The sequence below is a fragment of the Equus quagga genome, chromosome 4, assembly GCF_021613505.1.
Source record: "Equus quagga isolate Etosha38 chromosome 4, UCLA_HA_Equagga_1.0, whole genome shotgun sequence".
NCBI lineage: Eukaryota > Metazoa > Chordata > Mammalia > Perissodactyla > Equidae > Equus > Equus quagga.
The window spans coordinates 24,715,329-24,731,149 of NC_060270.1; the positions used below are offsets into that span (position 1 = coordinate 24,715,329).

At 46.9% G+C, this 15,821-nt stretch overlaps 1 protein-coding gene across 13 annotated transcripts in view; it reads left to right on the forward strand.

Annotated features, from left to right (window-relative positions):
- Nucleotides 1-15,821, forward strand: part of KALRN (kalirin RhoGEF kinase) — a 637,395-nt gene that overhangs the window by 206,566 nt on the left and 415,008 nt on the right. For all 13 annotated transcript variants that reach the window (XM_046658061.1, XM_046658067.1, XM_046658063.1 and 10 more), the window contains exons 4-5: nucleotides 8,043-8,235; nucleotides 11,651-12,163. In XM_046658061.1, the coding sequence (XP_046514017.1) occupies nucleotides 8,043-8,235; nucleotides 11,651-12,163 (706 nt within the window). The remainder of the gene's footprint in view (nucleotides 1-8,042; nucleotides 8,236-11,650; nucleotides 12,164-15,821) is intronic.

The following is a 15,821-nucleotide window of genomic DNA, read 5'->3' on the forward strand; positions in this document are numbered from 1 at the left end:
AGGTACTCTGCCCTGCTATCCAGGTCCCAGAGCAAACCTTGGCTTGAGGCACTGGTACCTTAATCCTTGCTCCCCAGGCTAAGGCTGTTGAGTCTTCTGATGTGTGAAGCAGGGTGGATAATAACAGCAGCTAAGACAGACGAGGCGAATCCAAAGGCTGGCAAGCAGACAGGTCATGTGAGTGTGTGAATGAGCTGGGAGAGGCTTAGAGAATGGAAAGACTAGAAAGGACCATGATGCTCGTGGTTTCCACTGTGCTCCTGCACCAGAGAGCTGGCCTGACCCATTTGCCCCGGCTCCCTATGATGCCACCTGAGATTTACCCTGTATCTATGAAGACGCTTGAAAGCCTTACAAACAGCAGCAGCTGTGTCTCATCAAACCACTTTGGGGGACTGGGTTCAATAGTGGGCTGCTGAATTGGGAGCTCTGCTAGGCATGGGGGGCCACCAGGAGTGCAAAGGGTCAGTGACATGCCTGTCCATTGGTTCCTCACTGCCCACCCCTGAGACCCTGCACACCTGGACCAGTCAGGCCCTCATGGAGTTCATAGTCCTGTGGGTCAAGAGACGACTCTGGGGGCATCCAATGTGGGTGGGACCTACAGGGACCCAGAGAGACACCCAGGACTTGCCCGGAAGTGTTAGATGAGGCTGCAGGTTAGGTGTGTGATAAGGAGCAGAAACTCCGTGGTGATCTCATGGCAATTTAAAAGTAGAGAGAGGAGCCCGAGAAGGAAGAGCTCCAGTGGGCATCTGGTTGAGCACAGACAGCTGCACTGGGGAGGGCAGCCAGCCCTTTGGGGAAAGCCTCCCCAGGCCAGGAGAGGAGCTCGGTCTTTTCAAAAAGAACCAGAGAAATGCACCGCCAAGACTGAAATCCTCCCAGCCTGTGCTTGCAATAAATGACTCCATTCGAGAGAGCATGAGGCCATGGAGAGAGAAACCCTCTATCTTTTCTTATTGTGAGGAAGATTGGCCCTGAGCTAACATCTGTGCCAGTCTTCCTCTATTTTGTATATGGGAGGCCACCAGAGCATGGTCTGATGAGTGGTGTGTAGGTCCACACCCGAGATCTGAACCCGCGAAGCCCAGGCTGCCGAAGTGGAGAGTGTGAACTTAACCACTATGCCACCAGGCCGGCCCCAACCTGCTAACATTTTTGACAGGCTCCTGTATAGTGTTTCTGTTGGTTCACCTTGCAGACATTGTTCTGACTGCATAGTTGTCTTCCCTGCTGATTATTGATGCCTGTCCTAATCTGATTTAGATGAAGTATCATCAAACTCTCAAAAGCCACACCTAAGAGAGTCTGGATGTTGTCCTTGGGTCGCCTGGGGAGACTCCTGGGCCTCATCTCAGACAATTTTCATCAATATCTGAAAGGGGTCCCCGAAATCAGCGTTTTTATGCAAATGTCCTAGGTGATAATAAAAGCCACTGAAGTTTGCAAAGCATCGGCATAAAGAAGTTCAAATGCTTTCTGAGACAGCACCGGCTTGCTGAGTGAAAACAGCCCCAGTGACATGTAATGAACAAGAGTAAATGGTCTAGAACTGAGTGCAAGAAACATCTGATCCATCACGCATCCAGTCAGTGAATGTTCCTGTCCTGGGCCTGAGAGCCCCTAAGCATCTATGAAACAGCTCACAGCTCCGTATAAAGGGACTGGGTTTATCACAAAGGCTGTAAAGCTGGCCAAGGGGGTCCAGATCTCAAGCCCCAGATGGGAAACTAGTGGGGCAGGATGGGGTGGGGGGGGTGGCGCCATGGCTGTGTTCTCCCTCTGAAGTAGGGCAGTGGGAGAAGGGGAGGTCACTCGCCCCCCTTTCCGCTCCTTAGTGGATTTAAAGGCTTGCTGCTCCAAACTCCACCTTGCTGTGCTCCTGTCCTCACCATACACGATGCAAAATTCTGCCCCTGAAAATTTAATTCGGGCTGATAAATATCATTTAAGGGTAAATAACCTAAAGGGAGAAGGAAGGCTACCCATTAGTGATATTCTAGTGTAAATTGGTTTGCTCAAACTGCTCCCCATCTGAGCAAACTCAGTGAGAGGAAGAGAGGTCTGGGAGCCTGGAGGCTTGGGGAAGAGGCAGGCTGAGGAGCCACGTGGGGCTTCGGGGAGCCAAACAGCAGCAGCCCGAAGGTCCTGGTTATTCCCGGAGTCGAGCCAACAGGGCCAGGGGATGGGAGCGCTGTGGAAGCAGCCTCTGATGCTTTTGACATTTCCTCTAATCACCCCAGAGATCAACGAGGAAGACCGCTTCCCTGCTGCGCCCAGTTCCTGCCCCACGCCCCTCTGAAACTGCCGTGACAAGTGCCACCAAGGCCTCTGAGTTGCTAAATGTGACAGTTCTGATCTCAGTTAACGATTTACCTCTCTGCGGTGTTTGACGCCATAGTTCTTCCTTGAAATCCTCTCTGCCCTGATTTCTTTGACTTTGTTCCTCTCCTAGTTTTCTCTCACCTCTCCACATTTTTTCTCCTCAGGCTCATCTACTTTCTTCTCCCATCTCTTAGACGTTGATATTCCCATCAGTTGTATCCTTGACTCTGATAATGGTTCTTCTCATCTTACCTGTTTTCTTTGGGTGATCTCACCCATTTCTGTGCATGTCTACTACCACCGTTCATAGCTTTATTCACTCAGCAAATGTTATTGAACCCCTACTGTGTGCCAGGCACTGTATGGCTCCCACGTCAAAATTTGCAACCCAGATTTCTCTTTTAATCTCCAGATCATAATCAAATTGTCTTCAGAATTTCATATATCTATGAAATTCATATGTGTATGTCTTAGGCTGTGTTTCTTGCAACAGGGACTCAGGTGCAAATGATTTATTAAGGGCATTCTCTTCAGGAAAAACTTGTAAGGGCGTTGGAGAAGCAGAGTAGGGAAGGGGAGCGACTGAGCAAGGATGTGGTCCCAGATAAAGTCTAGCCAGGCACCAACTGGGGAAATGAGAAGGCTCTGGAGCATAAGTCACACTTCAGAGTTTCTCCGCCCTGAGGTAAAGGGTCAGCTTTGGCACCCTTGTATAAGAGAGGCACTGGCCCCCCTGAGGTGGGGTTTCTCTAGGAGAAGTGGAGCCCGTCAGCCAAAGACAAGTGTCCAGAGATGGTCAAAGGCATAAGCTGATAGCTGCAACACTCTCAGAGCTGGGGGCTGGGCACAGTGGTCAATTAAGGGGCCCTGGGTGGGATACCAACAACATCTCCTACAACAGCTATGATCTACATGGTACAGACTATGTGACTGCACCATTGTATGTGCTTTATGCATATTAACAAACTTAACCTTTAAAATAACCCTGTAATGTAGTTGCTATTATTCATATTTTATAGGGAAGGAACTAAGGCATAGAGGTTAAAAGCAACTTGCCTTAGATTCCTCAATAAGTAAGTGATGGAGCTGGGATAAGGAAGGATGGTTCCAGATTCCGTACCCTTGACTGCTACCTCTGTTTCCTCAGTGGTTGGAGTCTTAGCATACACCAGGCACTGTACTAGGCACTGGGAATCCAGCAGTGCAATGAATACAAAATCTCTGTCCTCACCGAGGTTACTTCCCAGGGAGGGGAGATGGACAGTAAGTAAATAAGTAAAATATATGATTCAGGTGGTACTAAGTGCTAAGGAGAAAAGTAAATCAGAGAGGGAAGGTGGGGAGTGCTGGGTGGCAGGTCAGCTTTACCCAGGGTGGCCCAAGGAAGACTTCTCTCAAGAGGCATTTTAGCAAAGACCCAAAGGAGATGGTTCTTTGCTTCTGCTTTCACCACTCCCTCTGGCTGACCCCAATTTACTCTCCCTCTGCACAGCTTCAGGGTAATCTCCAAATCACCTGTCATGGTCTTTTCCTGAATGACACCCGTCAGGGGTTCCTCATTGTCCTTAAGATAAATCCAGTGCGCCTGGCCATGGTACAAGACATGTCTTCCTCTCCCGCCTCTTCTCTGGAAGGCCTGCTTCTAACATTGTGATGCCCAGGGCAAGAGTACAAATGGAAACCCCCATGCCCTATGTCTAAATATTGAGAATTAGTATAGCATGTGAACAAACTGTTAAATAGAGCATGTTCTACTCTTCCACCTTGACAAATACATCTTCGTAGTGATGTAGGAGGCCAACTTCAAGTTTAGACTTCTTGGACTCCTCTGAGTACAGGGAGGCCATCCCCTAACTCGTGGTCTGCCTCACTTCTCTGCCCATTGCCCAGCTCTGTCTTCCACTGTGGGGGCGCCTCACATGTGCATGTGGACACCCCAGCTCACATATCCATGTTCTAGCCACATCCTTGCAAATAGCAGCCCTTTGCCACCCCTCAAGCCTAGGGCTCTCATTACTGGTGGTGTTACTTGCCCTTGGGGTGTTGGACCTTGGAAAGAGGTACACATAGGCCCAAGAAGTAGGCTAAGGGCTCTTTGGGCAGAGACTTTTAGGGTTTCAGATACTAGGAGTTTGGTCTACAAGGGAGAGGTGCAGCGTGGACTCTATTTGGGCGAGTCTCCTTGGCCCCGGGGTTGTGGGGGGGTGGGGTGTGCAGAGGAGGGTCAGAGCCTGGACTAGGGCTCTCTAAGGCATTCAGAGCAGCCCTCATCATCACTCTTCCTCTTCCACGTGCCTAACCAAAGTGAGTTACTTGAACTTTCTCAATGTGCCATGCTCCTTTGCCTCTGTGATTTTGCATAGACTGCAGAGTGGAGGTCGTCCACTTGGACTCCTTGCCCTAATTTCCCCCATCTCCTGTGAGCTCCTTAATCTAATTCCCTCGCCACTAACCCTTAACTCCCCCCCCCCCACAATCACAAAAACACCGCACATGGTGACGATGTGGTGGGTGTAATGTGACAGTGACTTGAGTGTGGGTTTCACGGTCAGCGGGCTTGGTTTTGATTATCTACTTAGCCACTTACTAGTCATGTGACCTTCGGCAAGTTCTGTGCCTCATTTTCATCCTCTCTTACATGGAGATTACCATACCCAGTTTATAAGGTATTATGAGGATAAAGTGAACTATTGCGTGTCAAGTGCCCAGCCATGGTCCCTGGTGTAGAATAAATGCTGGTAGGAGGTTCTTTTCCCTTCCCTGGCTCTGCTCCTTCTATGAAACTGAACACACAAAGCATATTGGGAGGTCAGGCTATTTTCACAGAAAGATGCCAATTAGGTTCGCTCACAGCATTCAGCCCCTGGGCCTCTTTCGCCACCTCCTGAGTTAGGGAGAACTTCCTAAAGAATAGTAGTACCTGATTTCTACTTTTAGTTGTCAGAAATTATTAGTTAATAGTTAATAGAAATTATTAGTTTATAGTGTGTAACCTGCTACTGACTACTATATTTACATGCTAGGATGGTCAGACTCCAGGTCTTGGTAGCAACACTGACTATATGTTGTTAGAGATGGAGATTTCTCATGTTGGCATAATTATGGTAACAGGAATGGAGTTGAGGAGCAGGTACACAAGGAAGTCGGTTGTCTCTAAGGAAAAACAAGACCCACAGTTACCTTGCAGTGCCTGACATCAGTGGGCATGCAACAAATGTGAGTCAAGCTAACGAAACTAAGCTCAATGAGAAAAGCTGTTAAACCCCAATAGAAAGTAGCTCACAGAAGAAATACTTATGGGCCGATAAGCTAGAGCTAGTAACCAAAGAAATGCAAATTTAAATGTTTTGCAATATTTTTCCTAAAAAATGGGCAAAGAGTTTTAAAATTCAGTGAGCAGTGCTGATGAAGATACAGTAAGCGGGTGCTCTCATGCGTTGCTGGTGGACATAAAAGTTGATATGCCTTTCTGTAAAGCAATAATGAGAATGATTAAGTTAGGTATAGGTATAAGATGGACTACGTGTCATTAAATGTAACAGTTTCAAAGAAATCTGAGAAAAAATGAGAAAAAACTCTATGTTACAGTAAAAAGTAGAACACTGTACAGCATGAAAATTATGTACACCAAAAAGACTGGAAGGAAATAGGCCAGAGTATTATATATTCCTACCGTTAGCATCTTTTATATAGATCTTTGAATATTTTAACTTTTCTATAATTAACAGGTGTTTATTTTATAATGGAAAAGAGATTCCATAATTTAAGAAAAAGTCACATTGCTTTCAGACAATTATTTGTGGAAGACTGTGGCTACTTGTTGATTCAGTAAGTGTCAGAGAAGGAGGAGAGGCACTTCTTTTCCTGTGGGATGCAGGATTTGGGGAAAAACAAAAGACTCAGCCTTCCTCCCGTGCTGAGTCTAGTCCTTTGTATCAACAAGAAGACATGGAAAGAATCTCTTCGCCTGGGGAGTTTCCCGTCTCTCTGGGAGGCCTAAGGAAGCTGCCTTCTGCCTGAGACAGTCACAGCAGCTGTGGTCTCTTCACTAGTCTCATCTTCACCAATGATGAGACATTTCTCATCACTGGTTGAGATTTGAGAATGAAGCCTGAAAAGGGGTTTCATTTCCTTTCGTGGCCTAAATCCTCCAACGGTGGCCTTACCTCCAGTAGCTATAAGCAAGTGAATATGTGACGGTGCACATCTGTGGGTCATGCACCATGCACAGTGATATGTGACGGTGCACATCTCTGGGTCACGCACCATGCACAGTAGTTTAAGCAAGCACAATCTGGGGAATCGAAAATTAAGAGAAACACCCTCAGGAAATGCTACACCAGTATTTACGTAAAAATGTGAACTAACCAAAGTCTATTTTGAATTATAAAATAAATACATAGATTAAATAAACCAAGGAGGATGGAAGGAAAGACCCCTAATGACCAAAACATAGCCTTCCCCCCAAACTGAGATATTATAACTGTTCTGATCTTCTTTTTTATTTTCTTTTTGATTCTTAGGAATTATGAAGTCCAAGTGTTTAAATAAACTTCGCTTCTTAATAAGTTTATAGCAATGTCTTGATTCACTTAACATGATTAGTTTTGGGTTTGGAGATGGTCACTGTCATTTCATCTGGCCTCAATTTCAAGAGTAGCTTCCTCTCTCTTACCTTCCAGAAACGTGCCTTTTTACACGCTGACTCTTAGAATAGAAGCACATGAGACAGCTGGACTGCATCCCCCTTTCTGGTCAGCCCCACCCTTGGCCATCTAAGAGTAATCAGCATGACTCAGCAACCTGAGTTTTTTAAACTGACATGTTTTGAACTACAAGTAATACATCTTAAATACAGTGGTGGCAAATATATTATTAATACTTCGTGCACTATCTCTAATCAATTGATAGCATCAGGCTAGAGCCCCTTATTGGAAAAGATTCTTTGGCCCAGTTTGGGTTCAGTGGCAAAGTGTACTAGTGTCTGCCACTGATATGGGCACGGGAAGGTCAGCACTCACGCCTGACTTCCCATCTCGGATTAAGAGTACAGGGTTCTGGTCTTTAGAGAGCTTGTATTCAAATGGGGAAAACATGATTCATCCCAGGAGCAAGACAGGGAGACAAGAATTTAAAAAATCAGGGGACTGGCCTGGCAGTGTAGTGGTTAAGTTCATGCCCTCCGATTTGGTGGCCTGGGGTTCACAGGTTCGGATCCCAGGCGCAGACCTATGCACCACTCACTATGCCATGCTGTGGTGGCGTCCCACATACAAAATAGAGGAAGATCACCACAGATGTTAGTCCAGCAACAATCTTCCTCAAGTAAAAAGAGGAGGATTGACAGCAGATGTTACCTCAAGGCCAATCTGTCTCACCAAAAAAAAAGAAAAAAAAACAATTAAAAGAAAATTGAGCACAATTGTGACTACCTAAACAGTGAACATCCCAACAAGTGCAGTAGGCATAGGGAAGGCTGAGTTATCTGCTAGGTGCAGGAGGAGGCAGAACGCCCTTGGGCAGATGGGGTTAATCGAGAAACGATCTCTGAGCAGCACACTTTGAGTGGATTGGAAGGCAGCCAGGAGAGTGGGTGTGAAGTGCGAAGGGTGGTCTAGATGAAAAGGAATGCAGGTTTTGGATGCTTTTTGAGTGTGCACTCCAAAGTGTCAGCTGCCCAGAGTGACCCTGCCTGACCTCTGGCCTCCCCACAGCGAGGACGTGTGCAAACGTGGCTTCACCGTCATCATCGACATGCGGGGCTCCAAGTGGGACCTCATCAAGCCCCTCCTCAAGACGCTGCAGGAAGCGTTTCCCGCCGAGATCCATGTGGCCCTCATCATCAAACCTGACAACTTCTGGCAGAAGCAGAAGACCAACTTTGGCAGCTCCAAATTCATCTTCGAGGTGAGCCAGACCTCTCTCTCAGGACCCCGTCTCCTTCCCCTTCTGCCACGCACACCTTTCTCCCTTCCCCGTCTCCATCTCCCCTGCCATATGCAACAGGTCAGGGGCTGGGATCTCAGGATTCCTTGGCGGCTGTGGCCTAACAGTTAGAGTCTGGGGAGGAGTACGAGGCTCCCGGGATTGTCCCAGGTGCACGGTGTCCTGAGGCAATCCTGGTTACTCCTGGCGAGCGTGTAGACTGGAGCAGTTGCTTCTGGGGGCAGCTTTGTAATTTGGGTCAAATGCTTTAAAAAGAGTTTGTACCCATAGATCTAGTAATTCTTCTTCTAGGAAAATATTTTTCATGTAAAAGTTAAACAAAACAAAAAGGTGAAGAGCTAATTATAATTACAAACAAAAAAATGTCTACAAGGATGTTCATCACAGGTTTTTGTGCAGTAATATACACACACGTATGTATACACATATTTACATATATATATATATATATATATACACATACTTACACACACATATATAGTTTGTACCCTAAATACCCATTAATTTTGGTGACATTAATACATAAATACTGTGAAGCCATTAAAAATCATGTTTAGAAAAATAGTATTGAAAAATGCTCATGATATGTTGTTTTTAAAAAGGCAGGTTATAAAACAGCATGGGCAATATTGTCTAAAATTTGTTTTTTAAGTGCGTATATGGAGAGGAAGACTGGGACACATGAAAATGTTAGCAGTGGCTTAGCTTATTAGAGGTGGCTGGATTATGGGTGATTGTTATTTTCTTCATATTTTTCTGTTTTCTTTTGAGAATTCTGTATTCCTTTTATACTCAGGGAAAAAGTGTTATTTTTTAACTAGATTTTTCCAGAGAGCGTATGTGTCCCCCTGAGAATTTTTAGTGACAACACATCAGATTGAATCGATGATTTAGGAAGCTTTGTTCCAGCCAGCTCCGAGCTGTTGGCCTTTCTGGGAATTCTGGTCCTCGTCTGCATGGGGACGAACCTTGTATACGTGTGTATGTTGGAAAGGCAGAGCTGCTCTTAGTCTTTTAGCAACGCATTCCAGACTTTTGTCCCCCAGGGGCCAGGAGCACCTGTTTGTGGAGGGGTGGCCCCATATAGGCTGCAATTTGAGCACAGCAACCTGACCACCTGGCTGACCAGGCAGTTCTTACTCTGTGAAAAAACACAAGAAATGTGACTTGGGATAAACACAGTTAACTCTCATGCTCTCCCAATACCCCAACTTAATACTAGGAATCCTATAGGAAACTTTTCGTGTTTTGGGTTTGTTTGTACAGAGGTGGTGACAAGCAGCCTATAAATTATAAGCTGGAGAGACTGAAGACAATCTTTCTAACAAGTGTTGAAACTTGCTTCAGCACGGCTGCCCAGCACTTCCCACCTCTCTGTACCCGCTTCACCCCAGGTTGAGCAGGCTTGTCTCTGCCTCCTAAACGAGTACAGGAGACGTAGCCAGGGGCCTCCCACTCAGAAGAATGTTTATCAAGTATACTTCACAAACAACAAATGAAATGCCCAGCGCAGACTGAGGCAATAAGTGATAGAGGAGAGTACAGGCTTGTTCAGTAGCAGATACTTAATGAATAATTGGTGAATGTAATCCTGGGAGGCTTCCTGGAGGTGGTAAACTTTAAGCCAAATTCAAAGGAGAAAGTGCTCTAAAACAGGACTTCTCAAAGTTTAATGCAGAGTCCCCTGGGGGTCTTGTTAAATGCAGATTCTGACTCAGTAGGTCTAAGTAGGGCCTGAGATTCCACATTTCTGATAAGCTCCCAGGTGATGCCAATGCTGCTGGTTCGAGGGCCATATATATATATGTGTGTGTATATATATATTTTTTTCATTTTTTAATTTTTTTGGCTGAGGAAGATTTGCCCTAAACTAACATGTGTTGCCAATCTTCCTCTTTTTGTATGTGAACAGCTCCCACAGCATGGCCACTGATGAGTGGTGTAGGTCCACCTTCGGGAACCAAACCCAGGCTGCTGAAGCAGAGCACACTGAACTTAACCACTAGGCCACTGGGGCTGGTCTAGGGCCATGTTCTGAGTAGCAAGGATCTAGATTAGCAGACTTTCATGTTGCTGGCTGCACATTAGGAGTTTTTAAAACTACCCATGCCCAAGCTCCCATGCAGACCAACTAAATCAACACTTCTAGGGGTGGGAGTTTGAGCATCAGGGTTTTTGTAAACTCCCCAGGGGTTTATAATGAGCAGTCAAGTTTGAGAACCCCTGTTCCAGACACAGGCAGCTCCTTCCTGTGTCTTAGGAAAGGAGATGGAGGGGAAAAAGGGGATGAGGTGGAGATGCTCAGAGAGTGCAAGACAGAGAGAGACAAACTGCTTTTAAGGGTTCTGGTAATGATGCAGCCCTCAGAGCATCACGATGAGCACTAACAGGGGATGAGTCTGCGCTCTGGGCCAGGCGCCCTAGGTGCTTTCTGCATGCTGACGCATTTAATTCCAGCACAGCCCTAGGAGGAAAGCGTTATTATCTCCATCATACAGAGGAGAGGGCCGAGGCACTGAGAACTGAAATAGCTTGCCCCAGTTCACACAATTAGTAAGTGTAAGGCTGGACCCTAGATCCAGATATTTCTTTGATAGCCTCTTCTTCTGCAGGAGAGAGAAGTCGGAAATCTTAAGGGAGGGAGAGATGTTTCTTGACAAGTTGGGGTTGTTGCCTGTGCCGTCATTTGTTGCTTTGTGTCCTGGAGACAAACATTCTATATTCTGCTCACCAAGAGCTTGCAGGGGGCTCACAGAGAAAGCTGAGGGCCCAGACTTCCTGTCCCCCAGCCCTGGTGCATTCACTGTATCAGAGAAGGGTGTCTGCTAACAGAGAGTCTTGTGGTCCAAGACCCACCCGACCTGAGGCAGGAAGGTCGATTCTGCACTCCTTGCAGCCCAAGGATTGACCCACACTGCTTAGTCCAACCGCAATGATACCCTGGGTTGTGGGTCTGGGTGTTAAAGCTACAGAGAACTGGACCCCCAGGCACAGGGTCTGTGCTTCCAGCTTCTCCCGCTTCTAGCATGTGAAGCCCTGTTGAGGTGGCATTGGGGGTGGGTAGGAGGAAGATGAGGACAGTGGGGACATAAAGGCAGTCTTTCCTTGAATGGCAAATGTTGGGCAGGTGGAGAGCTTTTTGAACCAGTCAGCGAGTCTGTGAAACTGCTGACCCTGGCTGATTTGTGGCTCCTGACCAGTGGGCCACATGCTCTCCACTTGCCCTCTCTCCTAGGCAGGCTGTGGTCATTATTATGTGTACTTATCTTGGCCGTTCCCCTTGACTTACTTTCTTCTGCCTTCTGCTGCCCTGAGGTCTTCCCCCCACGGGCCCCGATGATCACTGAGTCTCCCTCTCTGTGTCTGCCCCTCCTAGACGAGCATGGTGTCCGTGGAGGGCCTCACGAAGCTGGTGGACCCCTCCCAGCTGACGGAGGAGTTTGACGGCTCCCTGGACTACAACCACGAGGAGTGGATCGAGCTTCGGCTCTCCCTGGAGGAGTTCTTCAACAGCGCCGTGCACCTGCTCTCACGCCTCGAGGACCTGCAGGAGATGCTGGCCCGGAAGGAGTTCCCCGTGGATGTGGAGGGCTCTCGGCGGCTCATCGATGAGCACACGCAGCTCAAGAAGAAGGTGCTGAAGGCCCCTGTGGAGGAGCTGGACCGGGAGGGGCAGCGGCTACTGCAATGCATCCGCTGCAGCGATGGCTTCTCAGGGCGCAACTGTATCCCCGGCAGCGCCGACTTCCAGAGCCTGGTGCCCAAGATCACCAGCCTCCTGGACAAGCTGCACTCCACCCGGCAGCACCTGCACCAGATGTGGCACGTGCGCAAGCTCAAGCTGGACCAGTGCTTCCAGCTGCGGCTCTTTGAGCAGGATGCTGAGAAGGTAGGAGGGGAGCCAGCCAAACTCAAGTGGGGCTGGAGTCGGGGGCATAACTTTTTAGGGAAACTGATGGAGGCTGCTAGTCCAACTTTGTGATTAATGATAATAGTTTTGTGGAAAGCTTTAAAAAAGCGGTGCCTACTGGTTTTAGCTGGTATACATTTAATTTCAATCCTATATTTGCCCGTTGATCACTGACTTTTTAAAGCTCCCCTTATATAGTGTTTATGATGTCCTGGGTACTGTTCTAAATGCCAGCCCTGGTGGTCTAGAGTTAAGATTTGGTGCTCTTATCGCCACAGCCTGGGTTTGTTTCCCATCAGAGAACCACACTACCCATCTGTCGGTTGTCACACTGTGATGGCTGCTGTTGCTGTGATGCTGAAAGATATGCTACCAGTATTTCAGATATCAGCAGGGTCACCCATGGTGGACAGGTTACAGCGGATCTTCCAGACTAGATAGACTAGGAAGAAGGACCTGACCACTCACTTCTGAAAAAATTGGCCGTGAAAACCCTGTGATAGCAGTGCAGCATTGTCTGATAGAGCACCGGAAGGTGAGCGGATGGCCCAAAAAGAGCAGGCAGGGTTGGGCTCCGCTGTACACAGGGGCCCTAAGAGTCAGAATGGAGGGCACCAACAACAAGCTGTTGTAAGCACCTTGTGTAAGTTAACTCATTTTAATCCTCTCCATCTTAATACATGTGTTATCATTATCCCATTTTACATATGAAGAAACTGAGAGGCCAAATAACTTGGCCCCACCGGAAGTGTAGTATGGCTCCAGAGCCCCCACTGACACACTGTTGCACACTGCGCCTCTCAGGGCACGCACTGAGTGTTCAAGCTGGCTAAGCAACAACAATAACAGTACTGTTACCAGCCTCGATGACTTGACTTAGTGGTGATCGTCCCGCAGTGTACTTCCCTGTTGACACAGCACTTTCACATGCAGAGTCTTATTTAATCTGCGTAGCCCTTTGATCCTTTGAGGTGGGGGTGGTGTCTGTTGACACAGGGAAATGGGGGCTCTTTGATCTCGGGGCTACAATGGCAGGCTTGACATATGAATCCAGCTTGCTTCCATTTGAAGTCCAGGGCTCTTCCTGCCACACCACTTCTCTCTGGAAGTTTTTCCTCAGCTGCTGAGCACTTTCTCAAGGAAGACCTCATTTTTCTACCAGGGAATTTTCAAAGCTTTCCCCTTATCGAGAGAGAGATAGAAAACGCGAAAAAGAAAGATGTCATATAGTGCCTCTTTGCTGAGGACACAAAAGTATCTTTCTAGATTCTCTTCAAGCTAAAGAAGAGAGTTAAATATTACATGCACTTTAAGAAGAGAGTTAAATATTATATGCACTTTAAGAAGAGCAAAATGGGCTCTCCTCCTGTCAGTTTTCTGGGAATAACATATATTTAAATACAGAATACTACACTTAGGAATACTGTGAGATCTCTCAGTAACCTGTGCATTTTACAGACGGCATCTGATATAAGTTTTGTGTCCTTCAAGAGCTCATATTGAAAATGTTTGTAGGTATTTTTCAGTGATGAAATCAGGATATAAACTCTATATACTTATCATCCCAACTTATGTGAGAGTGTCAACAGAGGTATAACTGGAAGAAAATTCACCACAGTGTTAATAGTTTTGATTTCTAGGGCCCAGGCTTATGATTGATTTTAATTTCTCTGTATAAATTTTCTGTGCTTTCCAATCTTTTGTAACTTATAATCAGATGAAAATCAATATGTGTAATTTTTAAAGAATGCGTAGCCCCTTTCTACAACAGAACTTTTGAACATCTTTAAGCCAGTTTTTGGAAGACATGTGAAGGAGTTTCTTGCCCTACCTTAGGAGTTGTGTGGTTTCCGTGGCCTTCCTGAGGGCTCCTTGCCCAGTGGTCTGGCAGCCTGGGTCTGACTCTGGCCTCGCCTGCTCCGGGAGAGGCCACTAGGACTGCAGAATCTCTGTCGCGGCTCAGCAAGTGATGGGAGACAGCAGGTCAGAAGCCAGCTGCTCTGCGAAGCAGAGGCAGGTGCTTTGGCTGGTGTGACCAGTCTTGGAAAGGTCTGGAAGGTCTCCTTTTTGCTTGCAGTCTCTTCTGCTGTGGGTCAGGGAATCTGCTTTGCAGCCTGGCCTGGGTGCCTGTTTCAGTGAGCCAGGGACAGAAGGGGAGGCAGGGGGCTTAGGTCTGTGTCTGGGTGTGTTTTAGAGTTTGAGGCACTTCACCGGATCCCTGAAGCTCAAGGATGTGAGAAGCTTGCAAAGGGCACAGATAGTGCCTGTCTCAAAAACCAAACCAAACAACATACCTTAGCCTCAGAAGTCCACAGGTAGGAAGGCTGACCTTCTGCAATCAGCCAAGGGCCAGTCAACCAAGCAGCCATTGCTGCCACACATGCCTCCTCTCAGTTCATGCTCTCAGAATCGTCTGGTGTATTATTCCTATTTTACAGCTGAAGAAATGGAACCTCAGAGAGGTGAAGTGGCTTGCCCGCAATCACAACTGCCGGCGAGACAGAGCCAGTACGTTGTCTGACTTCACAGCCCATCCAAGCTCTTACCCAATATCCCTCCTGTTCCTCTGCCCCTGGGACCTGCCTCATGCCACTACTGGACACTGCCTGTTGGCCTCCGAGCCCCCTGGACTAGGCCTTGATGACTCTGGAAAAATCTCACATCCCACATTATGCTCACTCGGCAGCAGGGGCTCTGAATCTTTCTGTGCTATGGACCACTGTGGTCTGGTGAAGCTCTGGACCCCTTCTCAGAATAATATTTGTAAATGTACAAAATAACGTATACAGGCTTGGAAAACAACTATTGAAATACAGTTACTAAATTTTTAAAAATAACAGTAACACATGTACTTCTGTAGGAACATATTTAACAATAAGATCTACTTGAAGTCTGGTAACTATCATAATTTTGAAATAATGATGAGCATAAATGATATTTCAGGGCCATAACTCTGGTGTGATATGAAAATGTTTGCGTTTCTATTGATGTCAGAGGTACAAGTATTGCTAAGATTCATGTCGTTTGCTGCCTGCATTCATAATTGATGAGAATGCTATATTTTAGTTAGAGGTCAGTGAAAATCATGTTATTTTCTCTATCCAAGCACAAGATCCCAAACACAAGATTCTGTGTATGGACTGTAAGTTTAAGATCCATGTTCCATTGTGTGCTCATATCTCAGAAAGAAGTGTGTGTGCACATGTGTGTGCGTGTTTGTGTAGAGGGGGAGGGGAGAGAAAATCGAAAACAAAACAGAGGGAGTGAAAGGAAGAGGGCAGCCCAGAAATATTTTGCTATTGAGTCAGCGGTGAAAATGCTGCTCAGGCTTGACCCAGCTGCCACAGAAAATGTGCAGGGAACAGGGGAGAAAAACAATCCTTTTAAGTTGCTTCAAGATTAATTTGAAATATCTGTGCAGAGCTGAGCGCCTCAGCCCTTGACTTATTTGGTATTTTTTAAAGGGGGTGAGGAGGGTGGCGGTTTGGGGTAAGGGTTGTGTGCGCGCATCCACATCTAAACAAGGGCGTGAGGAAATAGTTAGTGTGTGAGCCGTGTCTAGTCTCCTTTCTGGTGGCAGGCTTGTCAGGGGCCTCTGATTCCAGATCTGGGAAGCTCTTGGCCATTGAGGAGTCTG